This window comes from Encephalitozoon romaleae, chromosome IX (assembly GCF_000280035.1).
Source record: "Encephalitozoon romaleae SJ-2008 chromosome IX, partial sequence".
Classification (NCBI taxonomy): domain Eukaryota; kingdom Fungi; phylum Microsporidia; family Unikaryonidae; genus Encephalitozoon; species Encephalitozoon romaleae.
Window position 1 is genome coordinate 43,277 of NW_008806273.1, and position 24,807 is coordinate 68,083.

Below are 24,807 nucleotides of genomic sequence, written 5' to 3' on the forward strand. Positions count from 1 at the left end.
ATTTTATTCTTTTCTTTTATTTATCCAAGATTCTTCTGCCCATCTTCCAGGCAAGATGTCAGGATGAACAACTAAAGGTTCCCCAACCGTTCTCCTCTTTAGCTCCCAATATTTTAATATTTTTAGCATGTCCTTACCGTACTTTCCCTTTAGATCATATGTCTTTATCCTCCAAATAATGGATGGTGTAGCTATTGGCTGTAAGTTGGAGAGCTTTGAAAATAGTGTAGGTTTAGGACATGCCATAGGAACCTTCTTTCTAATAATAGGTGGATGGGAGAGCTTTTCATACCCAAACCTTTTCATTGCGCTTATCTTTCTGTGTCCTAACTCACATGTATTTTCTTTTAAAGGACTATGAACAATACAGTAGGATAACCTATTACTCAGATCAAAGTAACATTTATCCAGAGCACATGGGACATGGTACTTCTTAGAACATGCAAAATAAGAACAACATATCACAGTTCCTCTAACTTCATCACAGAATAAACATCCAGACTCTTTTGTGTATGAGCCAACATCAATGGGCTCCTTTGACAATGGGTGTCCAAATGAAAGGGACCTGTTAAACATAACACACAAAACATGCCCCCACTTGTTGTCCGATGTCTGTTTGAAGACACCATTGGTGGAGATACAAAACGAGCATTCCTTTGAATCTTCTCTGTATATACATCTTCTACAGAGCCAGAAGTCACTTAAATCCTGGATTCCATAGCAATTTTCATGCACACATATCTCGCATCCTTGGCACACTACAAGAGCCTTATCATTCTCAGATGTGTACTTTGTGCAGATATCACAGAAAGACGAGGGTCTCAGTGGCTTGACATACCTTGTTACCAATCCTTGTACAAAAAAGAACCATTCTTTTTCTAACCTGTCCATAATCAATTCAAAGACATTTTCAGAAACATTCGGGTGCGATCCATGCAAATAATGGCGATCATAGCTATCTACCTTATATAAAATGGATTCAAAGAAGTCTTTCCCTTGTTCTTCTTGGATTGTTTGTTTCTTTTTTAATTTCTCTTCGGGTGGATGAATGCCATCTGCAACTATATGGTGCATTCTCAATAGGTCTATGCCATCATATATGGACTTGTAGCTACGCTCTTCTCTTGGAATGCTCCCGAATGATTGGGAAGTAGACATTTTTGGGTGATATGATTCCCCATAAGGAATGGAAAATTTTTTCCCTCGGCATGTAAGCATAACCGAGATAGGCAAAGGTAACTGGATATACAGCAAAGGATATATTGTGAAGGGTTTATCCATTTACGATGACACTGGGATAAAAGTATCCGAGATCCCATTTATTCCAAGGCATTTCCATGCTTTAACATTTGAATATTTCTTGATTGACGATCTAGACACAATATATCTGATTAACAAGAACACGGCAGAAATATCTGAGATTGGGAGGGTGAAGGATGGAGTGGTTTCGGTTAGCATATCTAGAGATGAAAGCTGGTGCGTTATCATCTCTACCACAGAAATTCTTCTTTTTGACACGTACATCGACCTCAAGAAATCGATTGGTATCGAGGTTGATAATGTTATCCGAGTTGAATGGGCTGATTATGGGCTTTTTGCAGTACTAACCAATAGTATGATATTATTTTACGATACTGAACTCAATTTAGTGGGAAAGAGCAAAGAAGGAAAATATATAGACGTTTCTTGGAGAGGCAAGTATAATATATTTGGATGCACAACAAGCACAGGCATTCTTTTTGTTGAACCCAATGGGCTTGAGCATGGAAATCCATTAGATGTACAATGCAGCACACTATCCTTTCTTGAAAACGAAGATGTACTAATTACAACTGAAAAGAATGACGGGGGCTCTCTACTTAAGGTTTTTTACACAAAGAACTTTCATTGGTATTTGAAGACTTCAAAGCAGGTTCCTGGTAAGTTTTTATGTACTGAGAAGAACACGGTGGTATTTAATGATGGAGAGAGATTGGTGAGGGTCTTTCTATTTGAAGAAAGGACACGTTATGGGCCTGAATATTATGTAATTGATGGCAATTGCATACTTTACACAGACTTTTCGGAAAAGATCATTCCTCCACCCTTCTTTTCTACGAGAATTGAACTCGATGGAAATATTATTGACGTCTTTCCCAGAAAAAAGAAAGGTGTAATTCTCCAGAAGGACAAGGCGGTTATTTTCAGGTGGCAGAAGGATGAATTTTTTCGTGAGAAAACATTCCTTTTGAGAGAAGAATTTGATTCTGTTGTGCTATTTGATAGCTTTCTTCTGCTAAAGAACAGAAGCTCGTTTTTAATTAAGGAAGTGAGTGGAGAAAGAGAAATACATATAAGCAGAGATTTAAAGGGAGATGAAGGAGAAGAGGAGGACGCTATAGGGGCGGAAGGTATTAATAGAATTTCCAGTCGGTTACACGATGCACTCAAGGGTCCGGAAGATATTATAAAATGCTATAACTTCAAAGGGAAGTTATGCCTAGTGTTAGAAAATGGGTCTGTTATCTATGATGGCATTAAGGTATATTCTGAGATTGATCTGTCCCAAAGGTTTGAAGTAATTATAGAAGAGGATATTTATGTTCATAACGGAGCAAAGCTTTTCGTGAATGGTAATGTTACAGAGAACATAGCTTCGTTCCTGGTCGGGGAATTCGGAGTGGTTACCGTATCTGAGGGGGTATGTAAATTTTTGTTTGGATCCAAGCAAAGTATTTGCCAAGTTGATCATAATCTGCAGCTTCTATGTGCTGTAGGCTTCAGAGTAATTGGCATAACCAGACACGGGACGCTTGAAACATACACCCCTAGGATTTATACATTAGCATTTGTAAAAAAGCTTCTGTTTGATGGAAAATACAAGGATGCTATAGACAGGTGCCAAAGACATATTATCCCCTTTGGAGTATTTTTGGATTATGATATTGAATTTCAGAGGTTTATAGCTGTGTGTAAGGATATGCATCTCATATCGTTTTTCAACGAAGCTCTTGAAAGACTTGGTGGGTTTGATTTCATTCTTGAAAGTGAGGAGGTCAAAAGATTCAGAAAGATTTTCAATTCCACTATAGCTCTGGAATCTGAAAATGCTAGAGATTATTTTATCGAAACGGTGAAGAATGACGAGTCAATAGGGACAAGCTCTCTTGCACATCTAGTTGGATGGAAAAGTAAAAGAGACCTTCATTATCAAGAAACCTGTAACAATAGGAATCGAAAAACTCCAACAAAGAGCTGCAAGATAACGATATGTGGGCGTAGACCTAAGGACTTCTTCAATGAACTGCTCTTGTCTCTAAGCCCAGAAAGGAATTTCAAGTTTATTATTTTCTTGTTGGTGAAAGTAAATAGAATCGATCTAGCACTTCTGATGGCCAAGCATGACCTAAAAGCAGGAGTCGAGTATATGCTGTCTATAACTAGTACAAACAATATTATAAATTCTGTGTTGGAAAGCTGTGATGAAGGTTTAGTATATGAGGTGATGAAGGTCTGCCAGAAAGATTCGTCGGACTTTCTTTCTTTAATTCACAGTTGCCCGGAAGATCTGCGGAAGTTTAAGATTAATGATTTCCTTGAGAATAGAATTAATGCGCTTTGGCATCTAAGTAGAACGGAGATGATTGATCTCGAAAGAGAGTATATCAAGAAGCATGGTCTTATTGATGAAGCACTAATGTATGAAACATGCGGGTTGAGTACCAGAGAAGAAGGATACTACTTCAATCTATGTGCAGAACTCCTTCCTTCTGATAAGGCATTAGCTCTTTTTAAAAAAGCAGGGAACGTAGAGAGGGCATTGGAAGTGGCTGTAGAAAATCTGTATTGGAGAGAAGCTCTGAACCTTTATGATAAAGAGAATCGAAGGGGGTTTTGCGAGTTGTTAGCCCATAAGCTTGTTGAATCTGAAAAGCACTATGAAGCAGGACAATTGTTTGAGGAGTTTTTAGGGGAGCCTGAAAGGGCCTTTGGTGAGTATGTGAAGGCTAAAAGCATGGGAGATGCCCTTAGATTATGCTCTGACGACGAGTTACTTATAAGGGAGGCACGTGATATTCTAAGGGAAAAGCTTCTATCTCTTGATGACATAAGAAGATCCTTCGGGAAATATAGAGGCAGGCTAGAAGCTCTTGAAGAAAGAGAAGATGATTGGATGAGTGATACATCATTCAGCTACACAGAAAACATGAGAGAAAGTAGAAGCACAAAGGTCAAAAAGAGACCGGGAGGGAAGTATGAGAAGGAATTTGTTCTTAGTAAGATCAGAGACATTGGATTAAGTCTTATAAAGTGGAGGGATAGTACAGAGGATCTCTTGAAAGTGTTTGAGAAATTTAAAATGAAAGAATGCACTACTGCACATAATACCTCATTTAATGTGGTAGCAAGTACTATTAAGGCGGAGGTGGATAACATATTCAAAACAGAAAAAAGTTATCTCTATGACCCGTATAGGCCGGTCATCGAAAAACCAGACCTGAGTAAATGGTGTTAATGGCTAAGAGATTGTCGAGGATGGAATATGTCAATTCAATAAATATCTATCTTCTAGCCTGTGCTTTAAAAGTATTAGGAAGAGATGTGCGGTTGTCAGCTCAGGCCATAGAGGCTTTGCAAAAAACACCGATGTACCCTTTGCAACCTGGCGAATCATGAAGTTGCTTAACCTTTTTGTATCTCCCGTTCTTATGAGTATATCGACGCGACTATTAAACTGGATTCCCCTACTGATTTCATCTTCTGAAGAATATGCAAAGAAGATATTTACAATTATGTCTGTATTATTTCTAGATTCTCTCTCTATATCCATGAGCCTATTTCTAACATCCTCCTCAAGGAGATCCAATCTTCCATAGATCCGGAATCTTGGCCTGATGCCCACTTCCTTGGGCTCTTTTACCTTTTTTTTAACAACTTCCATCATTCCATTCACTTCATCAGGAGTTCTCTTAAGGTTGTTCAGTGCAAAGCAGAAAAAAGAAATTTCTTCAAAGCCATAGAAATATCCAAAATTGATGAATTCATATACCTTCTGGAGGCCCTCATCTTTCGTAAATCTATCCTCTAACCCGAGCTTCTTCATATATCTTCTATTTCCATCACAGATGAATGCAACGTTCATATTCTTGAAGATGGTGAGTCTGCTTCTTCGATTACTTTCTGTTGAATAGTTGTAAGGTCTGCCATTCCACATACACAAAATTTTCCATATCAATATGTAAGCTCCCTTAAGAATCCTCATCATAAACAAGGCAATCTTTATAATGTGTATATTGTTAATTATGCCTTCAATGATTTCCACTATACACACTAGAGATCTTATTTTTAGGCCTTTGAGCATCAAATAATCAATGGATTCCGTAAAAAACTTTTAATGGCTCAAAATCACAATAATTAATTATGAAAGAGCAGATTTGCCATAGAACATCTCTAACCATACTTAAATAAAATCTATGGTGTTTCTGTCAAGCCTTTCCGTCTCAAGCTCTAGTCTGTTTCGGATAGCGCTTTCTTTATTTCTCTCGTTCAGAAGCTCATTATTCCTTATTTTCAGAACATTATACAACCTTTCCAATTCTTCTATATTTCTCTTTATCTCCTGAGATCGAGTTTCGTCTAATTGAAGCTCCCGGTTACCTATGTCATACTCTTCATCATATTTCTTTATTCTGTCCGAAAATATCTTTTCCTCATCCTCAAGAAGTGCCAACTTGGACCTTTGATCATCCATCATCTTCGAAAGTTTTAAAAGTTCATTTCTAGATAACCTTATTAGAGCCAAGGTTCTTCCTCTTTGAACCTCAACTTCCTTTATATTAGCTTGTAGGTTTCTTAGATGGTTTTTCTTTGTATGTAATCTTGACGTCATGCCATCCTTCATTTTTTGTGTGTCCTGGATTTTCTCAGCAATTTGATCTATGTCCTGGAGTAGCTTGTCAATTTTACTTTGTAGCATACTTTCTTTCTGTTTACTCTGAGCCATTTTTAAGATTATAAACGATCTTCTTGCTCTTATCTCATCTGATGGCCCATTGTTTCCAACCATTCCAAACCCCATCCCATCTTCTAGTGATGTCCCACCGTATCTAGGAACATCTGCAAAAGAGTCTCCACCTCCAAATGAGAATGGGGTATATTTGTTTTGGTCAGATCTATATCCCATCAAAATATCCTTTGGCTCATAGTTTTGCATATTAGATCCTTCATACATATTCTTACCAAGCGCCTCTAGGTTATTCCCATTGAACAAGCTTCTAATATGCAATGGGTTCAGTAGTGAATCCTCTTGATAGCTTCTCCCAATTTCTGGTATCACATTCTCATCTTTCAGATTTTGTCCTGGCCTTCCAGTGTACTCCGGCTTAGAAGGACCTGACATTGAATGGCCTCCATTCTCGTCTTTTTTACTTTCATCATTTTTCTCCTTGCTAAATGACTTGAGCTCGTCGTGATTTGATCCGCTGTATTTGGAAGGCCTTTTTTCATCATCTTCAACTATTCTTTTTGTTCCTTTACTGTTAGAAAGCAGTACTGTGTCTTTACTGTTTTTTATGGCTCCTCCGAGAACGTTCATAACTTTTCTAGCCATATCCGGATCATGGTTCTGCCTGTCAGTGACACCAAGATCATCAACAACAACTATCTTAGACACACATAGTTGAAGCAAAACCATTATCATCATCTTTGTTTATTTCTTTCACTACCTTGTTGTTTTTAATTCTTTTGTTTCACAAGCGGATCTAGTCTTAAGGGCCCTAAGGGTGAAGAGAATAAGGGCCATAAGCACTGAGTAAATGAAGATGTTGTTGGTAAAGCCCTTAAAATGAGAGAGGAAGATCTAGAGGACATCAGGAGAGTCTATAAAAGACACGGAGAAGCCCTGGACATGGCCAGAATAACGAATGGGGCAAGTCATGTCTTCAAATATGTTATGGACATTCCCTCATCTTTGCTCGGCTATCCAGAAGTAAAGCATCTCCGCCTTTTAGCGAAAGAGAAGATTAACCAGATTGTGAGTGAGATCAGAAGCCGTCATAATGAAGGGGATACAGATTCTGAAAGAACCTTGGAATGGATGTCGGCCATGAAGAATATTAGAAAGGTTCATTCGGCAATTACGAGTTATGAATCTGCCCGCATAGCATTTTGTAGAAAGATCAGCATAATATGCGCTAGAGAGCTGAGGAGAGGACTTTCAAAGACATCCAGGACCAATCCTATACTAAAGTCAAAAAGGATTTATAGAGAGCTGTTTGGACACATCAAGAAAGCTGAAAGAAGCATAAAGGATAGATCCAAAAAGGCGGAGAAGGAGGAAATGGAAAGAAAGAAGAAAGAAATGGAGGAAAAGGAAGAATTAAGGCAGAAGAGAAAGTTTGAATATCTTTTAAGCCAAACAGAGCTCTTCTCTCATTTCATACTGAAAAAAAATAAATGCAGTCATCTCCCAGTGGTTAAGGAACTAGAGGAGGGGGAGATTGAAGAATATGATAAGATGAAGGGGTATGAAGCTGCTATGCTTCAAAAGGAAAAGCTGAAGGAGTTTGGGTTGGCCAGACCAGAAAAGAAGTTTAAATATGGAGGGGAGAGTGGAGAAGCAGCAATCCGATATGTATCACAGCCAAAGATTCTAAAGTGTACTTTAAAAGAGTATCAGATTAAGGGGTTGAACTGGCTTGTAAGTTTGTACGACAAGGGAATTAATGGAATCCTTGCAGATGACATGGGATTGGGTAAAACTGTTCAATCGATTTCTCTATTGGCTTATCTTTACGAGACGGAAGAGATTCCTGGGCCATTTCTTGTAGTTACTATTTCATCAACGCTTGATAACTGGGCTCAGGAATTTTCAAGGTTTCTCCCTAGCTTCAAAGTTTGTCGGTTTTCTGGGTCTCCAAGTGAAAGAAAAGAGCTGAAAAAGCGTTTCAAGGATTCAGATGTTGTTATCACTACATATCAGACAGCCGTTAGCGATGAAAAGATGCTAAAAAAAATAAAATGGCAATACATGATTCTTGATGAAGCGCAGGCAATCAAGAGCAGTATGTCACGAAGATGGAAGACTCTTTTGAGCTTCAAGGCAAGAAATAGGCTTCTTCTAACAGGAACACCAATACAAAACTCTATGCAAGAGCTGTGGGCTCTTCTTCACTTCATAATGCCTACTTTATTTGATTCCCTCAGTGAGTTTAGTGATTGGTTTAGCAAGGAAATAGAAACATCAGCAACAATGAAGAAAACAGTTGATGAAAAGTCCCTGCAAAGACTTCATACAATCCTGAAGCCTTTTATGCTTCGAAGACATAAATCTGATGTTATTCATGAATTGGGGCAAAAGACACAAATCGATTTATATTGCAGTTTGAGCTATCGGCAAAAGGTTTTATATAAAGAGATTACAAGATCTTGTTCAAGTATGGAGATGGAGAACCTACTTATGCAGCTGAAGAAAGTTTGCAATCACCCTGACCTGTTCAAGAAATTGGAGCCTACTTGCGGATTGAGCCTTGAAGTTAATGATGGGATGGGGGATGGGGTTTGGTTTGGAAGGAGCAAAATGGATATTAAGATTCCTAGTCTTGTTGCAAGAGATGCATTTGAAGTATTCCGTAGAAAAGAGTGCGAGTTAATGGAAAGGATCAATTATCTACGAGAAGTTACCTGTGAGAATGGATTTTTGGGATGGTATCTAAGGGGAAGTTTAGACTTCAAGTATGGAGGCCACATCTTTAGAAGTGTTGAGGAGGTTGGTAGAATCATTTTGAAGAACAGAGAGAATCTAGGTCATAATGACTTGATAAAGAGATTAAGAATGTCAATAGCCGAAGAGATCTGGTGTTTAAGGAAATATGCTTGCTGTATAAGCCCAGTTGTAGCAACTGCCCCTAGATTAATTTCAAATGAAGTTGAGCTTCCGGGAATAGATCTGGAGAATGTGTATATTCCGCTCAGTACAACTATTTATGTCCCTCCGCTAAATACCTTTATAGGGGACAGTGGGAAAATGGTTGTTCTAGACGAGTTACTCCCAAGGCTCAGGGTAGAAGGGCATAGATTACTAATTTACTTTCAGATGACAAGAATGATAGATCTCATAGAAGATTATCTTGTGAGAAAAGGGTATACCTATTTGAGGCTTGACGGAAGCTTGAAGGCATCTGTTCGAGCAGAGGTTATTAAGGATTGGCAGACAGGCGACAAGTTTATTTTCTTATTGAGCACACGTGCTGGAGGGCTAGGGATAAACTTAACTGCGGCAGACACGGTTATCTTCTATGACAGTGATTGGAATCCTACAGCAGATCAGCAGGCAATGGACAGAGCACATAGACTGGGACAGACAAGAGATGTAACTGTGTACAGACTCATCACAAGAGGGACGGTTGAGGAAAAAGTTCTGGAAAGTGCTAATAGGAAGGATGAGATACAGAAGATGGTTATTCATGGAAACATATTTGAGGGAGAGAATTTTTGAAATAAATAATGCATTACATACCTATCATTGATATCATTTATTTGTTCCTTGAAGGCCAATTATATCTATAGTTCTCTCTGAGTATGCACCGGCCAATAGAAGTAATTCTTGGATAAATAGCTCCTTTTTGTGGAAATAAAATAATATATCAATAGATTTTCAAAGAAGTAACCTGAATGGAATTCTTGGACAGCCTGATTCTTGGGTCTAGTACCCCAAGGTATGCTGACGAAGCATTTTTTCCCTCAAAGACATACAAGAAGCCGATATGTAATAGAAAACATTGTAATACCACGTGCACCTCAAAGGTGTTTGCCGAGTTTGAATTCTGGGCTTATTTTCTTTCGGAAAAAGAGCCTAATAGAAAAGAAATAAGAAAGAGGATACACACAATGAGCCGAGATCTAAGATTCTCAATATGGGCAAAATGCATAGGATCAAGAGAGAAATGTATAGAACTAAAGCCTATAGGACTTCGTAATGCCAATAAGGGCCAGAACCCCAGGCATCAGGTAGGTGAGAATGGAAAAATCGAAGATAAGGACCTAGTAAAGTTCATATTAGATCTATACAGAGATATAGAGGGTAACAATCAGGAAAACATATTCAACATTCTGAAAAACTTAGAAAGAGATTTCCCCATGGTATACAATCTTAAACTGCTTGCATTGTTCATAATGCACATCCTAGAGTTACCATATGCCTCACCGCAGGCTGTATATCGCTTTATTCATTCATTAATGGAATCTCATAACTTTTGTAGTGTATTCTCAAGAGATCAGGGAATAAAGCCGGATAGCAAGGTGAATGAAGATAAAGAAGACAACACGCATTCTGCGTTTTGGAAAACTTTCATATGCGACTATCCCTTGGTATTTGATCAGATGGTTGATCTTTTACTTTGCTACGAAGGATCGAACATAGAATCTGTCCCTGAATTTCTTTACAAGCAAACTGGGGGCAATGATCTAAGGGAATGGATTAAGTTTATGTCAATAAGGTCTAACCTAGAGAAGCTGGGAGACGTCTTTGATAGTGAAAGATTAGAGACTCCAGTAGGAGTAGACAGGAGAGAAGAGACATATTTTGACTTCCTAGTTGTTCAAAACGAAGCTATAAAGGCCCAGGAAATGATGAAAATAGAGGCCAGTGAGAGACTTAATTCTCTTCAAGAGGAGAGGAATGAGCTCTATGCACAGAAGATCAATCTTATGAAGGCGTGTTCGTCCTTGGAGTCAGACCTTAAAGAATATCAAGAGGAATATGTTAAGAAGGTTGAGGAAATGCTTCACGATGTCGAAGACAAATGCGAGAGATATGAGAAGGAGAATAAAGAACTTAAAGCAAAATTAGAAGAAGGAAAATATAAATAGATTGCTGCAGAGATTAAATTGTAGAGAGAAATCTTCTTTTGGTTTTGAGACGATGAAATCCGTTTAGATTATTAGAAACGATCCCCTTGGGTTTAATGTTTGTCAAGAAGATAAGGCTGAGAAATTTCAAAAGCTTTAAAGATGAGACATTGATACCACTGTCGAGAAGTGCCAACATCATTGTCGGGAGGAATGGAAGCGGAAAAAGCAGCATTGTGTCTGCAATCCGTTTTGTTTTATATGGAGAGAAGTACAACTGTGAATCTAGAGTAGAGCTTATCCATGAAGGGGTCAGAGCTAGTGAAGAAGAGGCAAGCGTTGAAATTGTATTTTATGACGGATCAGAGGGATGTGAGGAAAAGGAACTTAGTGTGAAAAGAGTTGTGGGAATCAAGAGAGATGAATATATGGTAGACGAGAAGATTATGTCCAGAGAGGAAGTTTTAGGATTACTTCAAAGTCGTGAGATTACAACAAGCAATCCATATTTTGTTGTCTTACAGGAAGAAGTATCTGAGCTTGCAGTTCTTAGCGACAGAAAAAGATATGAGCTGATGAAAGATGTTGCAGGTGTGTCTGGATATGAAAAAGATAGGGAGAACAGCATCTCCATGCTTGAGGAGACTAAGCAAAGCGAAAACAAGATTGAACTATTACTGGATAGGATTGAAGAAAAGCTAAGGGGGTTTGAGGATGATAAGAAGGAGATGGAGCTACGCTTAGAGTTAGAAAAAGAGAAGAAGAGACTTGAATATGGATATATCGAGAGAGAGGTTAAAGAAATCAATGAAGATATTTCCAATATTGAGAGTCTTGTATCTAATGATCCAGAAGAAAGTTCTGAGGAAAACGGAGATTATGGATGTGAGATTAGAGAGGTAGAAAGTAAACTGGCGAGTCTTATTAGTAGGAGAAAAGAGCTTTGTATTGACGAAAAGTATAAAGAAAGAGAGACTGGGATTGAAGAGGAGATAAGAAAGATTGAAAAGAAAAGAAGCAGATTCTGGGAGATTGAAAAGGCCGAAAAGAAGAATTTAATGAATCTTAAAAGAGATGAGAAGGAAAATTTTATAAGGTCTGGGTGCATAAAATATCTAGTGGGATTTCTGGAAACTTTGGGTAGCAGAGAAGTGAAACCTGAGGAAATAGAAGCAGCCAGGGAGTCTTTGAAAGAAAAGATCAAAAAGTTTAAAGCCATTGATAGTTGTGAGGGCAGCCATATAGAGGAGGGTAAAGAAAAGAAAGATCTTGAAGAATTGATTGAAAAAAGAAAGCATCTGTGGAGGGAAGAAAGAAAACTAAAACTTTCTGATGAGTCGATAAGAGAAATTGTTAGGTCCCAGGAGAATAGGTTGGTTGCCATGGGGAATATTGGTTTAGATGTATATAGGCAAATCAAATGTGAAGAAGGAGTGTTAGGATATGTGTATGATTTAATAAGTGTGCCTAATGAATTATCTAATGCCTTTGAAGCTGCCGTGGGAAATGCCTTATTCAACATAGTTGTTGAGAATGAAGAGGTGGCATCGAATGTATTAAAAAAGATGAGAGATTTGAAGTCCAGAGTAGCTTTCATGCCGCTCAACAGAATCAAACACAAGGAGGAAGAGGAGATAAAAGATCAGAATGTTATCTTGTTGGCGTCACAGGTGAAATGCAGTCAGCAATACAGGGATCTTCTTAGATGCATTACAAAGAACTTTTATCTTTGTTCGGATTTGAAGCAGGCACTCTATTCATCCAAAAGATATGGAATTAACGTTGTCACACTTTTTGGAGAGGTGGTAACCAAGGAAGGGCCAATTACTGGAGGATATGAAAGAAGAAACACAGCTTTTCAGGAATATAAAAAGATTTGCAAGGAAGCAAGAAAAGTAAGAGGGGAGATGGTTAGGATACAGCATGATCTTAAAAAGATAAACAGGGAGATTGAAGAAGCAAGGATGCATAAAGAAGACTCTGGAGGTGGTTCCAGGTATTATGAAAGCTTGAAGTCTGCTATTTTGTTTCTTCAAGAAAAGATAAAAATATTAGAGAGGGTTAACAGAGATGGTCTTGACAGGAGCAAGGTTAATAGCAGGCTTCTGAGATTAAAAGAAGAAGAGAGGGATTTACTGCTCAAAAACATATGGATTAGTGGAGAAATCAAGAAAATTGATGCAAGAATAAAGGAAGCCGGTATTGAGATCAAGAAGATGAGCGACACTATAGGGCGCCTTGAAGAAGAACTGGAAAAATCGAGAATGTATAAAGAAGCTATTGAGATCGATAAAGAGATTTTAGAGCTAAAGGACAGAAGAAGGATTATTAAGGAAATGATGTTTAATGAGGAGAACATGGATCTATTTACGAGGCCTAAGAAGGTAAACGTTGAAATGGAAAAACTGGTAAGAAGAAAGCACATGCTGATAAACAAAAGAAATGAATTATGTGAAAGAATAGGTGCTTCTGATTTCAAAAGTTTAGAAAGGCTATTTCCTGAGAAAAAGAAAGAAGAGATAATGGAAGAGATAGTCAGAATCAATGAAAGAATCCGAGGGCTTTCTGTGGTTAACCGAACCGTGATATCTCAGTGGGAAAGCTATATAGAACAAAAGAACTCTATGAGAAAGAAATTGGAGGATCTCAAGTATGATAAGGAGTGTATACTTAATTTTATGAGGGATCTAGACTCTAGAAAGGAAGATACAATGAGAAAAGCCATAGAAGTAGTAAGAGAAGGGTTTTCTGAGTTCTATTCAAGACTTACAAATGGGGGCACAGCAGAGCTTTATTCGTACGAGTTTTCTGTGGGTATTAAATTGGGAGAAGATATTACTAATACAAACCTACTCAGCGGAGGGCAGAAGGCTTTAGTAGCATTGTGCCTGATATTCAGTATGCAAAGAGTAAATCCATCGCCGTTATATGTATTTGATGAGATTGATGCTAACTTAGACACCCAAAGTAGAGAAAGAGTTTCTGCATTGATAAAAGAAATGAGTATGACCTGTGCAAACCAGTTTATAATAACAACTTTTAGAAAGGAGTTACTAAATTGCGGAGACAAGTATATTAATGTCGATTTCCAGGAAAAGAGAAGCACTGTCAAAGAGATTGGTATGGTAGAAGCTTATAAGTTTCTTGAAGAGGATACGAGTGAAAGATGAAACGAGGAAATACTGTTTGGAACTTATCTTTCTCTCAAAAACCCTCCCTTGCTTAGATGGGAGCAAACGAGGAGTTTATTTCTCCACTTGACTTGGCAAAAAGATTGAGATCCAATACGCATAACCCGTCAGAGACGCTCCTGTCGATACAATGCTTAAGTAAACCTCTCTCTATAAACAGGGGCCAAGTGAGAGAAATAAGAAGGCTTTCGAGGTTTCTTTTCCATCTTTCTGTAGACAAGGATGTGCTTGTGTCTTTGGTATTCAATTCTGAGGCAATTGATGTATTCATGGATTTTAGCAAAATAACGGTACACAGAGTATACGATGGAATTTATTATAGCGTCGATATCGAAATGTGAATGATTAATAAACATTTGATGGTGTTTTTTCACAAAAACGCTTGGGCCCTAATGCTGAAAGAGCTGATTGATGAAGACGATTTCTGTAGAAAGGTGAGGATGTCCAAAGAGGCAAATACTAAAACTGGGTTCTACTCGCTTTTTTATATTTTACTACATGATCCATCTCTACAAGTATTAGAGAGTCTTCTTTCTAACTACACATTACAGGATGTTGTGAATGGTCTTAAACACCTCATTAAGTTCAAGTTTGATAGATTGACTAAGGAAGCCTATGAAAACATACTTCTTGTAGTCCAAATGATGCTGGGCTATGAGGAAAATATAGACACACTAATCATAAATCTTTTGCGGCACCACCTGGTTGAGGAGGTGTATTCGATGTACAAAGATAATCCAAAATACTTCAGTAATCATCCAAACAGCTTAATGTTTTTGGTGTTTTTCTGTGCACAAAGTAATTCAAAAAGAGACGTTTTTGAAGATTCAAACTTCACCACACGGGATTTTTTATTCACGACTGTAAAGGAGATGGTTACAAATCCTCACTTCGATGAATACAAGAAAAAGAGGGCAAAGAAGGAGCTCAGAGATAAAAACCCTGAGTATCCTGTCTTTCCATTTACGCCCTATTTTTCCTCTAGACAGCTTCTTTCAACATTGTTTACGCCCACACCCTTAAACATCCTATCCTCACAGCTTTCTGCGGACCTGGAGATGAACATTATGTTTATCTTAGAACATGATCAAAACTTCGAGTTCCATCTGAGCCTCCTCTTCAAAAATTATATAAGAAGTGAAGATGATGCTTGCAGAGTTTTGAGGTTTATGGTAAACATTCCGTACCCACAAAACATTGGAAGGCTTGCCAACTCGCTTTTGGATAAATATCCATCGTCATATCTTGCACTGATATACGACATGCTTTTTTGGAATCAGAAGGAAAGATTGAATGGAAATCTGATAGAATATCTTAGAGGAAATAGCAACAGAATTGCAGCAAAACTGGATTCCCTACAAGAAGAATGGGGAGCATTGAAGCTAGCAATAAAAAGCACTAAGAAAAAGCAAGAACATACAGTAGAAGATGTGACTAGGATGATTCATAGCCTTAACTTTCAGAAATACTTTGGCCTGGTCAAGGAAATGGAAAAATGGGGAACGCCTATAGTTCCAAAGGAAATGTACGACAGGATTATAGAAGATTCATCTGACTGGGATGGATATGCACAGGTTTACTTATGGAAAATAATAGGGTTTCAAAAGATTTATCTAGGATTTGACGTTGAAGTTCCCAAGAGAGTAGAAAGTTTAGAGGCATTAGAAGGCCTCGAAATTGTTAGAAATCTCTCGAGTATGGAAAAGAGGTCGTAAGTCTTTCCGCTAAATTTATATAATTAATTTATTTCCTAGCATCTCGAACAAACTGTCTCTATGCTTTCTAATTTCTATTATATGCTTCTTCAATAAAAGGACGTCATCAAGCCTAAGATTTCTTAAGCATATCAAGTATTTTAGCCTTAAGATATTCAGCTGTTCATCGATGAGGTCTATCATTGACTTTATCCTTATAGCAGCCCATTTATTCGTTGTCTCCATTTGTATCTTTAGCTTTATACTGCTGAGTATAATCCTTTCTTCATAGCTCAACGATGCAGATTCTAGAGAATAAACCTTTCCGGATAAGTCTCTTAGAGAAGAATCATTGGAGATATCAAGAAGCTTAAAACTCACGGATTCATCTTTAGTAGAAGGCTTTAGTGAGCTGGTTCTATTTATTCTTATTCTTTGTAACTCCAGCGCATACTTAACGGCAATAGAAGTCTTAAAATCTATCGAAGGAGGATGAAGCTTATAAAAACATCCTTCGCACAGTAAACCCTTAATACTTATCGGTTTATAACACAGAGAACAGTTCATCGTGCTCAACTGTCTGGCAAGATATTCAAAAGTCAAATTATTCCTCAACAGCCGTTCCTTCACCTTTGTGTCTCTTAGAACTTTAAATGCATCAGTCCAGCTAATAATCATAATTCTTGGAAAAACTCCTTTGGAATAAATATACCTGACACACTTTCAACCAGAAACTTGTTTCAAGGAAAATTACTAGACTAATTTGAGAAAGCTTGATCAAAACATTTTAATCGGTCTTTTTGCTGTTTTCAATTACATCCTTTTTGTTGAACTCATTTTCTGCAACACTTTTTACAGCATCGGTAGCCTTTTTCACGGCATTTTCAATTCCACCTTCCTCCCTGTACCAGCTCTCTGGAATGCGAGTCAGTATGTTGTCATAGATGATTATTCCTCCTCTAAATTTGAGGGGACCTGCCCATAGGAGGAAAAAAAACTTTATGGTGTACCATAGAGGAATAAAGCCGATGATGGTGTTATAGTATGCATCTAGGGATGTCAGAACCCCAAAAATCATCCAAAACACTAGCATATGCTTTGTCTCTTCCTTTTTTGGGTTGACCTGTCTCAATATAACAAAGGTTTCCTGAAGTGGGACGATTATTCCAATGGTAGATGTTACTAGAGGACCAAGAGATGTTGCCATGATAATTACCAAACAGAGGAAGCTTATTCCAAGTAGAGCATATTCCTTCCTGATATTCATTCGCTTCTCAATCGCATCCAGAATAGGAATCCTCTCGGCTTGTTTTCGCAAACAATCCATTTTGGGGCCCATTTTCAAATAAACATATAAAGAATTTTGAAGTTTATTACAGATCCGCATATTATTGAAAAGCTTTTCAATGGGTCTAGTCATAACTGCTTATTCTATGCCACATAGTTTCTTTATGGATATAGCTTTCGCTGAAGCAGCAAAAGCATTTGATAGGCTAGAGGTTCCTGTAGGATGCGTCGTTGTCAAAAATGGGACTATAGTGTCCATGTCTCATAACATGACAAACGCCAATAAATCACCGCTTGAACACGCTGAAATAATCTCTGTTAGGAATGTGGACTGCTCAAACAGCATATTCTATGTAACTTGCGAGCCATGTATTATGTGCATGGGAATACTTGGAAGGTTGGAAAATGTCGAGGTGTACTATGGATGTAAAAATGAAATCTTTGGAAGTGAAACAATATGCGGCATTGGAATAAAAAGCGTATATCTGCCAGATAACCGATGTTTTGAAATACTTCGGAAGTTCTACGCTCGGGAGAATACATTTGCTCCGGATGAAAAGCGAAAGTCGAAGAGGCATGATTAAGAAGGAAGATTTATACATTACTCATCTTATTGACTTCAGAATGGATAGGAGGCTTTCTGAAGGCAAGTACCTGGGACATATAAAAGAATGTGAAGATACACCTGTATATGAAGGTAAGGTTACAGTTGGATCTGAAATAAACTTCTCATTTCTATTATCATTACCAAAAAAGTATGAAGCTTCGGCATCGAGCTTCGATACAATTTCATTTATCTGAACACAATTCAAAATAGAGCATTCGTCCAAAATCAAGTCTGCTGTTGCTCGAGATTCAACAAGATTGATGAGCCTTATTATTGATGTAGTATGGGATAGATTAAACATCCCCTCTAAGTAGTTTATACTTCTACAGAACTTATCTATCTCATTTACATTGTAGTTTATCTGAACTCCTCGGTTGAAGGAAAGGAAATTTTTTTTTACCAAAATTTCATTGAAGACAGAAACATTGATGGTTTTCAAGAGATAATTGACAGATTCCATGATATATATGTCTGGAATATAATAATAGGACATCTGGTGATAAAAATACTCCAAAAGACGTATAAGCTTAGAAATATGAGGAGGTTTGAATATTTTCTTGAAGTATCCTTCTTTGCATTTGAATTTTGATAGTTGCTGATGTTCTAAGACAGCGTGCGGTAGAACCTCAAGAAGAGAGCTTCTTTGAAGCTCGCAAAGATGCTTGAATAAAATGGATATGAGATTTTTGATCTCGCTTACATTATTAATTCCATGCCCACGAAGGATACTTTCGTATTCAATGAGGTTAGATAGGATGAAGGAAACTTTATGTATGTTCCTTTCGAACATGTGCAACTTGAGGCTAATTTCGTTCATAATACACACAGAGCTTTCTACTACATCCTTCCCAAGCTTATTCACAGCATAAAGTGCAGAATGTGCGAGGCTTAAAGCTTCAGGCTTGGGTACTTCTTCATTGGAAAATGTAGGGACAAATTCCAAATATAATTGTACGAGGCAACTGAACACATTATAGGAATTAGTAAATGATACACTCATTTGTGAATCATCATCCTCCTCTCTTTCTGAAAGCAGCCTTTCAAGATCCTCAACTTTTGCCTTATATTTCTCAAGTTCTAACTCAACCATATTTTTTTTCTTTAAAGCCTCACTCTGAAATCTATATTTCAGTTCAAGGGATTTACAGTTCCTACAAGGGGCCTCACAGAATCTTTTGTATTGCTCGATCTTTAGTTCTAGATCCCGTATGATCTCCTTGTAGCTCCGTTGCTCTTCAGCGCCTTCCTTTGAATCTTGTAGCTCCTCAGTATCTCCATCTCCCTCTACTAGAAGTTCCATGGAATCGTGCTCTATAGGTGGAACACTTCCGTCCACTGACTTGCTCACAAATGTAATGCCTTGCTTTTTATCAACACTTCTTCTGCTCAAGTAACTTCTCAAGGCACTCCTGATATTTCTGAAGCACTCGTCATGAAATAAAAATCTACGTATTTCTAGGATCTTCAGAGTTTCATTACTCATGAAGTATCTGGTTTTCCCTTTTTTTACGTCAACCATCTCAAATAATGTAGATCCTAAAATTCTATAGCGGTTTTCAAACTTATCTTTCCTTATTTCCTGTGGGAAGCATTGCTTACTTACTCTTATAGTTTCCAAAATCCCACACTCTGCAAGCTGCTTTGATACTAGCGATCTGTCGAATGCTTTCGGCTTCTTATAAGCATTTGGCCTTATACATTTGATATATTTTGCCTGAGTTTCATTTATGGAGTGAAGTAGCTTATTCATCGAATCTTTAAAGTACTTTACCAAGTCCTCTTTGCTTTGCTCATCAACAATAAGATCGTTCTTGAATATCTTTAGGCTTCCCTTTTCTCTATTCTTGTCTAAGAACAATCTAAGATCGTATTCCACATCTCCTGCATAATGAGATACAATTATCTTATCATCAAATTTAGTTTTGATATTTCCATTTAGATAGCTTTTTATCTTCATGTTTAGATTCTTGGTATTTCCCCATGCATTAAAGCTCTCCTCACTTATCAGGTCCATAAGCCCACAAGGCTTTTCGAAATCAATAATACATTGGTTGTTATCAAAGAACTCAACATCTTTCCACTCGATGCCTTCCTCTTTGTACATTTCCTGTTTTTCTCTGAAAACCTTTCTGATAAAGTCATTCTGGATCTTCTCGTTTGTCCAATTTATGCAAAGTTGATCAAGTCCGTTGCTTTCAAAAATCTCAAATCCAAATATATCGAGAACAGAAATAGAAAGCTCTCCACTTCCACTTAGGCAATTGTTTATAGATGCTGTGATATAGTTGAATATATTCGAATATAACAGCCTAGCCATCGAGTTTCTTATTGTGACTGCTTGCTTCAAAGTATTGAAGACTTCAATCGTTTCTCCCTTGACCTGAATGGAAAATTTGACTAAAGATTCCTCAAACACTTCTTCTTGAATGTGATGAAGTTTACAAAATTCGGTGAAGCATTCATTTCTAATAACTTTCAAAATCCCATCGTCGCTGAATTGAATAGATCCTAAATATAGAATTCCTAAGAGGCAATCCTCGATCTCCTTTATACGAGTTATTCCTACACTTTTCATTGCAGAACATGTTGCCACATAATTTTCCGACAGCTGTACAATGCTTTCTTTATTTCCCAGGTGGCTTGAAGTATCAATAAAATCATTCTTTATTCTGAAGTCCTTAGAAGCGCAAAATTGATAGAATATGTGAAAATTCCTCTCTCCAGTTTCATGGTGTGTCACCCTGCTCTTTTCAAGAAGATACGTTTCAAATCTGGCTCCAGTTATTTTTCCGTCGAATATCAGCTTGATTCTTTTTCCAAACCTCGAACTATTATCATTAAGAATGGTCCGAGCATTTCCAAATGCTTCTAAAATAGCATTAGCTGCCGTTATTTTTCTCTCAATGGATGTGTTGCTTGCAGTTCTTTCTACTAAATACTTTATAACAAGCTTTGTATTTTCTGTTTTTCCGGATCCCGACTCTCCACTAATTACAATGGTCTGATTCCCATGCACAAGTAAATCCTGGTAAGATGCCTCCGCCACATCATGGACGTGCGTGCTGCCAGTAGAATCAGAGAATGGCTGTAGAGACTTTCTGTCATAAGGATTTATGCTCTCATACGGATTAAGAGCCAGAAACACCAATCCAGATTTGGTATAAATCCTCCCAGAAGCATACCTCTTCTCAAGTATGTTAAGGATAGCATCTTCATTCAGGTCATTCAATTCGCATAGATCATCATTTTCCATCTTGGGATACAGATGCTTCTTCTTTTGTTTTCTGAAGAACCAATAGTCTTGTAAGAAACACTGATTCGAAGATATAAGTCTCAAATCATTGAGATTCAATGAAACAGAATTCAACTATGAACCATTTAATGGGCTAGGCAACGGTCACACTAAACAAATCATTTGAGACCATAGACATTTTAAGACACCTTAGGGACGTGTTTGACTACCACAGCCAACTTCTTCTCAAAATATAAAAGGCTACATAATAGATCATCATCATTTTCAAATATTACGAGGGAATCCTTATCCTTGATATAAAGAGAAAACTCGTTATAATGATCCAAGCTTACAAAATCAAGGCTTTGAGTTGGAAGGAAGTGTCCCCCGATTCTCCTAATCACATTCTTCTTAAAATCTGCAAAGCAAGTGCTTCCAAGAGGAACAAGAAACCTTAGGTCAGCAAATTCTACGAGTGCCAATCCTATTATATCGCTTTCACTTAAAATACCTCCAAGTTTTTTGGTCTTGAATATACGGAATATTTTTCTCTTCTCGTCTGGTGTACATGGTATTTTCACCCATGTCCCATTTTTTAAGCCAAACTTTAGACCTTCTCTATTTTTTTCAACTCTCAAGATATTTTCATAAGGGATTTCTCCAGCCTTCCGATCTTTATAGAGAATCATAAATCTATCGGGATAAAAGGCTGTGGAGTATTCAAGGGTTTTTGCTCTAAACTTATATTTGCTCTGTATACTTGCCAGTACAGTGCTACTGCTTTCGGAGTTCATCTTCGTTTTTTCAGCCTCATTTGTTTTCAATAGCAATTACAAAACTGCTCGTTTCAACTTGATCATAAATAAAACAATAGATCGTGGAAGATTACCCCGGGATATACCGCCAAATACTTAGAATTCCCTCCAACATTGGATATAATCAGGAAGTTCGAGAAGGGAAAGATGATCAACGAAATAAAATCATTTCTTCCATCTCCTAGATCGTTAGAGTCGATAGAGCCAATCAAAAAAAGAGCTAAAAGAAAGGAACGTCCCTCTAAACATGTTTTATCAAAGTCGATCTACGAAGAAACAGATCTATCAAAGCTTACACCCAGGCAAAGAGTGCTTCATCAAAAATACCAGGAAAGCAAAAATAATGTAACAAGCTTTTTCCTTCTGTCAAACAACATTCTTATCAATTCAACCAATCATCGACCAAAAGAAGATAAAGGGAAGATGGTTTGTAATAAGTTCACTCACAAAGGCGTAGACGAACATTGCTATGGTGAGCACAGAGATGACCTCCAGAAAGAGTCCAGATTTTTGGTTGTAACTAGTGATATGTATAATAGTTCATACAACGATACCAAAGAAGAATCCACTTCATCCGAAGATGGCTGTAAAGTGATAGAAGCAATGGATGTAGAGTCCCCATTTGATAACAAATGGCCTGAAGATGTAAGATACAAAGATTGCCTGATTTGTAAAGAGTGCTTCAGAGACGCAGCAAGGGCATACTATGCTCTGGAAGAAATAGGCAATATGCACAAATGTGGCTACCAAAACTCCATAATGCTCCATAAGTACAAAATACGCCAAAACTTCAAGAAGCAAGTATGCTTTAGCGTAATCAGAAAAGAGGAAATCGTTTTCATAAAATCATTGGAACAACTTAAGTGTTGTAATTCCAATGCTTAAAAAGCCACAAATTACTTGAGATTTTTCTATGAGGTAAACTGCTTATTTATTTGCCTATTTCTTTTTCTTCAAATTCGATAACACTCTCAATCTCCTGGACTATGGGCCCTGAGTCTTCTAGCCGTGCAACCCTTGTTATCTCATGGTTCTTTTCATATTTGTCTGGAAAATTATCGAATAATTGATCTCTAATCGGGCAAAACATAGATATTAGAAGCATATCAAGTATAAGCCTAGCTCCAAAGCTTAGGCTTTGCTCAATCTGATAGTGTAATTCAGTCATTTGAAATGGAATCGCAACCGTGTTTATGGTATATGTGAGAAATCCATGAAACATAAGGCAGAAGCTTAGTAGATTCGTGCTGTCAAGAGATTTGTACTCAGATAGAAAGCTATGCTTTGTTCGAAGTATGACAAGTAATGCTACAGAAAGATATACTTCACTTCCAAGGAGAAATGATTCTATGAAAATCGCAGTTTTTTCTCCCATCAGTTTTGACCTGCTGTAGTAGTAATATAAAAGAGCTGGAACTCTCAGGACTGCATATATCTTAGAAAACGTAACGACAGATGTATTAAACATAGACTTTGCTACAAAAGTCCTTGTCCCAGCCGAGCTAGTTTTAAATATATCAAAGGATCTATCTCCTCCATTGAATACCGAGTATGCACAAGGTCCCCATAGCCCGATTAATAGGAACACAGATGACATTCTCAAAACCCTCGATCCGATAAGAGAGATATTCAGAAGGTACACAAGATCAACCTTAAACCCTTTGTATATTATCAGATAGCTCTCATTAAGCCCCCCAAAGAGCTCTATACTTGGTTTGTCTATTTCAAGTTTGGTGCTAAGATATGTCACTATGCATATATAAATGCTAGAGAAGAATATAGATGCCAACACGAAAATAGATCCAAGGCTTCTTAGCTTTCCTCTAAATATATTATAACTAGGGATGGTGCTTCTCGTAGATCTCCAAATCGCAAACAATAGAAGTAATAATGAAAATACTGCTTCGTTTGTGTACGAAAGAATCTTTGGATTGTCTAAAAAGTCATTATCTTCCATTTATTTATATCGATCATCTAGTTTTATATTCAGGTGTTTCAGAATTAAAACTATGTATTAAATATCAAGAAAAATACGCCTTTATTCTTATGCCTTTTTTCCTAAGAATGTCATGGCTAGGAGGAATCCAGAAAAGTCCTTAATCTTTGTATTTTATATTGATTCCTTAAAATGATTAAGCATGTCCGAGCTGTAATTAGATAGATAAGAAACCTGAGAATAAGGATAAAAACAACTGATATGCTAGATAGGGTCCTTTTTTTGGATGAAAAATATTTCTCTCGGATAGACCTCAGTAAGATCAAAAAGGCTGAGATAACAATAGGATAGGAATAGAACATAGACCTATTGATTCTGAGTATTAAGCTAGTTGTAGTACGTAATAAAATTAATATATATATAAGAATATTAATATTGCTATCGACTAAAGAAATTGATCCAGGACTAAGATTACAAGATACAGATAACATGTAACTAAAAGATACAAACAAAGAAGGAAAAATCATGGAGCAGGCCGCCAACCCTTTATCTTCATTCCATCTAGCAATCGAGAACAAAATAGTCGATAGTATAGAGATAATAAAAAAATGCAAGAAAAAAAAGATTGAGAATAGAATAGAGTATTTTGTCTAATTTCAATTCGAATCTATAGGCTGACATCCAATTCTTATGAAATAAAAAAAAGTGTCTTTCCGCTGAATATGAAAACGGAAGAATGACAGTAGTGAGTCTAAGAGGAATACTTCTATTGAAAAGGTCTTCACTAGCCATATAATATATAAAAATTGGAAATAAAACAGATATAGGTCCAATGAAGTATTGTATAATCATTTTCCAATATAGATGTATTTTGCCCTTATTATCGTGTGATTCATCAGTTACACATACCTCAAGAACATTGCCGGGTTTCATACTGGGGATAAAAAATTAACATATATTGGATGATGTAATAACATATAATATCTTGATCATATAGCCGTTTTTGCCTAAGTGTACTGTAATAGGTAAGAAAAGAAGTAATCCTGATACTATATTGATTAAGAAGAGAGGATGAAAATTATTACTGAATAGGGAACGCCAAGATATCAATGAGGTTACCAAACTCCTTAGCATGATTCCTAGTTTATGGTGATTTTCATTGTGGGATAAAAGAATGATGTACAATTATACATTTTAGGATATAGATGAAGGATTGAT

At 37.2% G+C, this 24,807-nt stretch overlaps 18 protein-coding genes across 18 annotated transcripts; 8 read left to right on the forward strand and 10 right to left on the reverse strand.

The window, feature by feature from the left end:
* Nucleotides 1-3: 3 nt before the first annotated feature.
* On the reverse strand, nt 4-1,218 carry EROM_091890 (PHD zinc finger-containing putative transcriptional regulator; the record flags this gene model as incomplete). Its single annotated transcript, XM_009267025.1, has 1 exon — nt 4-1,218. The coding sequence occupies one exon, from the start codon at nt 1,216-1,218 to the stop codon at nt 4-6; it is 1,215 nt and encodes a 404-aa protein (XP_009265300.1).
* EROM_091900 (IkappaB kinase complex protein) lies at nt 1,187-4,495 on the forward strand (the record flags this gene model as incomplete). The annotated part of the gene is made up of 1 exon (XM_009267026.1): nt 1,187-4,495. One exon carries the CDS (start codon nt 1,187-1,189, stop codon nt 4,493-4,495), a length of 3,309 nt encoding a protein of 1,102 aa, XP_009265301.1.
* Nucleotides 4,496-4,525: 30 nt separating this feature from the next.
* Nucleotides 4,526-5,341, reverse strand: EROM_091910 (undecaprenyl pyrophosphatase synthetase; the record flags this gene model as incomplete). The annotated part of the gene is made up of 1 exon (XM_009267027.1): nt 4,526-5,341. The coding sequence occupies one exon, from the start codon at nt 5,339-5,341 to the stop codon at nt 4,526-4,528; it is 816 nt and encodes a 271-aa protein (XP_009265302.1).
* Nucleotides 5,342-5,440: 99 nt separating this feature from the next.
* EROM_091920 (hypothetical protein) lies at nt 5,441-6,682 on the reverse strand (the record flags this gene model as incomplete). The annotated part of the gene is made up of 1 exon (XM_009267028.1): nt 5,441-6,682. One exon carries the CDS (start codon nt 6,680-6,682, stop codon nt 5,441-5,443), a length of 1,242 nt encoding a protein of 413 aa, XP_009265303.1.
* A 141-nt stretch (nt 6,683-6,823) lies between these two features.
* Nucleotides 6,824-9,475, forward strand: EROM_091930 (putative transcriptional activator; the record flags this gene model as incomplete). The annotated part of the gene is made up of 1 exon (XM_009267029.1): nt 6,824-9,475. One exon carries the CDS (start codon nt 6,824-6,826, stop codon nt 9,473-9,475), a length of 2,652 nt encoding a protein of 883 aa, XP_009265304.1.
* A 392-nt stretch (nt 9,476-9,867) lies between these two features.
* Nucleotides 9,868-10,848, forward strand: EROM_091940 (hypothetical protein; the record flags this gene model as incomplete). Its single annotated transcript, XM_009267030.1, has 1 exon — nt 9,868-10,848. The coding sequence occupies one exon, from the start codon at nt 9,868-9,870 to the stop codon at nt 10,846-10,848; it is 981 nt and encodes a 326-aa protein (XP_009265305.1).
* A 95-nt stretch (nt 10,849-10,943) lies between these two features.
* EROM_091950 (chromosome segregation protein) lies at nt 10,944-13,997 on the forward strand (the record flags this gene model as incomplete). The annotated part of the gene is made up of 1 exon (XM_009267031.1): nt 10,944-13,997. The coding sequence occupies one exon, from the start codon at nt 10,944-10,946 to the stop codon at nt 13,995-13,997; it is 3,054 nt and encodes a 1,017-aa protein (XP_009265306.1).
* Nucleotides 13,998-14,053: 56 nt separating this feature from the next.
* On the forward strand, nt 14,054-14,359 carry EROM_091960 (hypothetical protein; the record flags this gene model as incomplete). The annotated part of the gene is made up of 1 exon (XM_009267032.1): nt 14,054-14,359. One exon carries the CDS (start codon nt 14,054-14,056, stop codon nt 14,357-14,359), a length of 306 nt encoding a protein of 101 aa, XP_009265307.1.
* An 18-nt stretch (nt 14,360-14,377) lies between these two features.
* EROM_091970 (hypothetical protein) lies at nt 14,378-15,733 on the forward strand (the record flags this gene model as incomplete). The annotated part of the gene is made up of 1 exon (XM_009267033.1): nt 14,378-15,733. One exon carries the CDS (start codon nt 14,378-14,380, stop codon nt 15,731-15,733), a length of 1,356 nt encoding a protein of 451 aa, XP_009265308.1.
* Nucleotides 15,734-15,748: 15 nt separating this feature from the next.
* EROM_091980 (hypothetical protein) lies at nt 15,749-16,390 on the reverse strand (the record flags this gene model as incomplete). Its single annotated transcript, XM_009267034.1, has 1 exon — nt 15,749-16,390. One exon carries the CDS (start codon nt 16,388-16,390, stop codon nt 15,749-15,751), a length of 642 nt encoding a protein of 213 aa, XP_009265309.1.
* Nucleotides 16,391-16,499: 109 nt separating this feature from the next.
* EROM_091990 (putative membrane traffic regulatory protein) lies at nt 16,500-17,039 on the reverse strand (the record flags this gene model as incomplete). Its single annotated transcript, XM_009267035.1, has 1 exon — nt 16,500-17,039. The coding sequence occupies one exon, from the start codon at nt 17,037-17,039 to the stop codon at nt 16,500-16,502; it is 540 nt and encodes a 179-aa protein (XP_009265310.1).
* A 79-nt stretch (nt 17,040-17,118) lies between these two features.
* EROM_092000 (deoxycytidylate deaminase) lies at nt 17,119-17,583 on the forward strand (the record flags this gene model as incomplete). The annotated part of the gene is made up of 1 exon (XM_009267036.1): nt 17,119-17,583. One exon carries the CDS (start codon nt 17,119-17,121, stop codon nt 17,581-17,583), a length of 465 nt encoding a protein of 154 aa, XP_009265311.1.
* A 21-nt stretch (nt 17,584-17,604) lies between these two features.
* Nucleotides 17,605-20,859, reverse strand: EROM_092010 (myosin heavy chain; the record flags this gene model as incomplete). The annotated part of the gene is made up of 1 exon (XM_009267037.1): nt 17,605-20,859. The coding sequence occupies one exon, from the start codon at nt 20,857-20,859 to the stop codon at nt 17,605-17,607; it is 3,255 nt and encodes a 1,084-aa protein (XP_009265312.1).
* A 179-nt stretch (nt 20,860-21,038) lies between these two features.
* On the reverse strand, nt 21,039-21,632 carry EROM_092020 (hypothetical protein; the record flags this gene model as incomplete). The annotated part of the gene is made up of 1 exon (XM_009267038.1): nt 21,039-21,632. One exon carries the CDS (start codon nt 21,630-21,632, stop codon nt 21,039-21,041), a length of 594 nt encoding a protein of 197 aa, XP_009265313.1.
* A 168-nt stretch (nt 21,633-21,800) lies between these two features.
* Nucleotides 21,801-22,538, forward strand: EROM_092030 (hypothetical protein; the record flags this gene model as incomplete). Its single annotated transcript, XM_009267039.1, has 1 exon — nt 21,801-22,538. One exon carries the CDS (start codon nt 21,801-21,803, stop codon nt 22,536-22,538), a length of 738 nt encoding a protein of 245 aa, XP_009265314.1.
* A 46-nt stretch (nt 22,539-22,584) lies between these two features.
* Nucleotides 22,585-23,250, reverse strand: EROM_092040 (hypothetical protein; the record flags this gene model as incomplete). The annotated part of the gene is made up of 1 exon (XM_009267040.1): nt 22,585-23,250. One exon carries the CDS (start codon nt 23,248-23,250, stop codon nt 22,585-22,587), a length of 666 nt encoding a protein of 221 aa, XP_009265315.1.
* A 476-nt stretch (nt 23,251-23,726) lies between these two features.
* On the reverse strand, nt 23,727-24,116 carry EROM_092050 (hypothetical protein; the record flags this gene model as incomplete). Its single annotated transcript, XM_009267041.1, has 1 exon — nt 23,727-24,116. One exon carries the CDS (start codon nt 24,114-24,116, stop codon nt 23,727-23,729), a length of 390 nt encoding a protein of 129 aa, XP_009265316.1.
* Nucleotides 24,117-24,150: 34 nt separating this feature from the next.
* On the reverse strand, nt 24,151-24,522 carry EROM_092060 (hypothetical protein; the record flags this gene model as incomplete). The annotated part of the gene is made up of 1 exon (XM_009267042.1): nt 24,151-24,522. One exon carries the CDS (start codon nt 24,520-24,522, stop codon nt 24,151-24,153), a length of 372 nt encoding a protein of 123 aa, XP_009265317.1.
* Between the last annotated feature and the right edge of the window lie 285 nt (nt 24,523-24,807).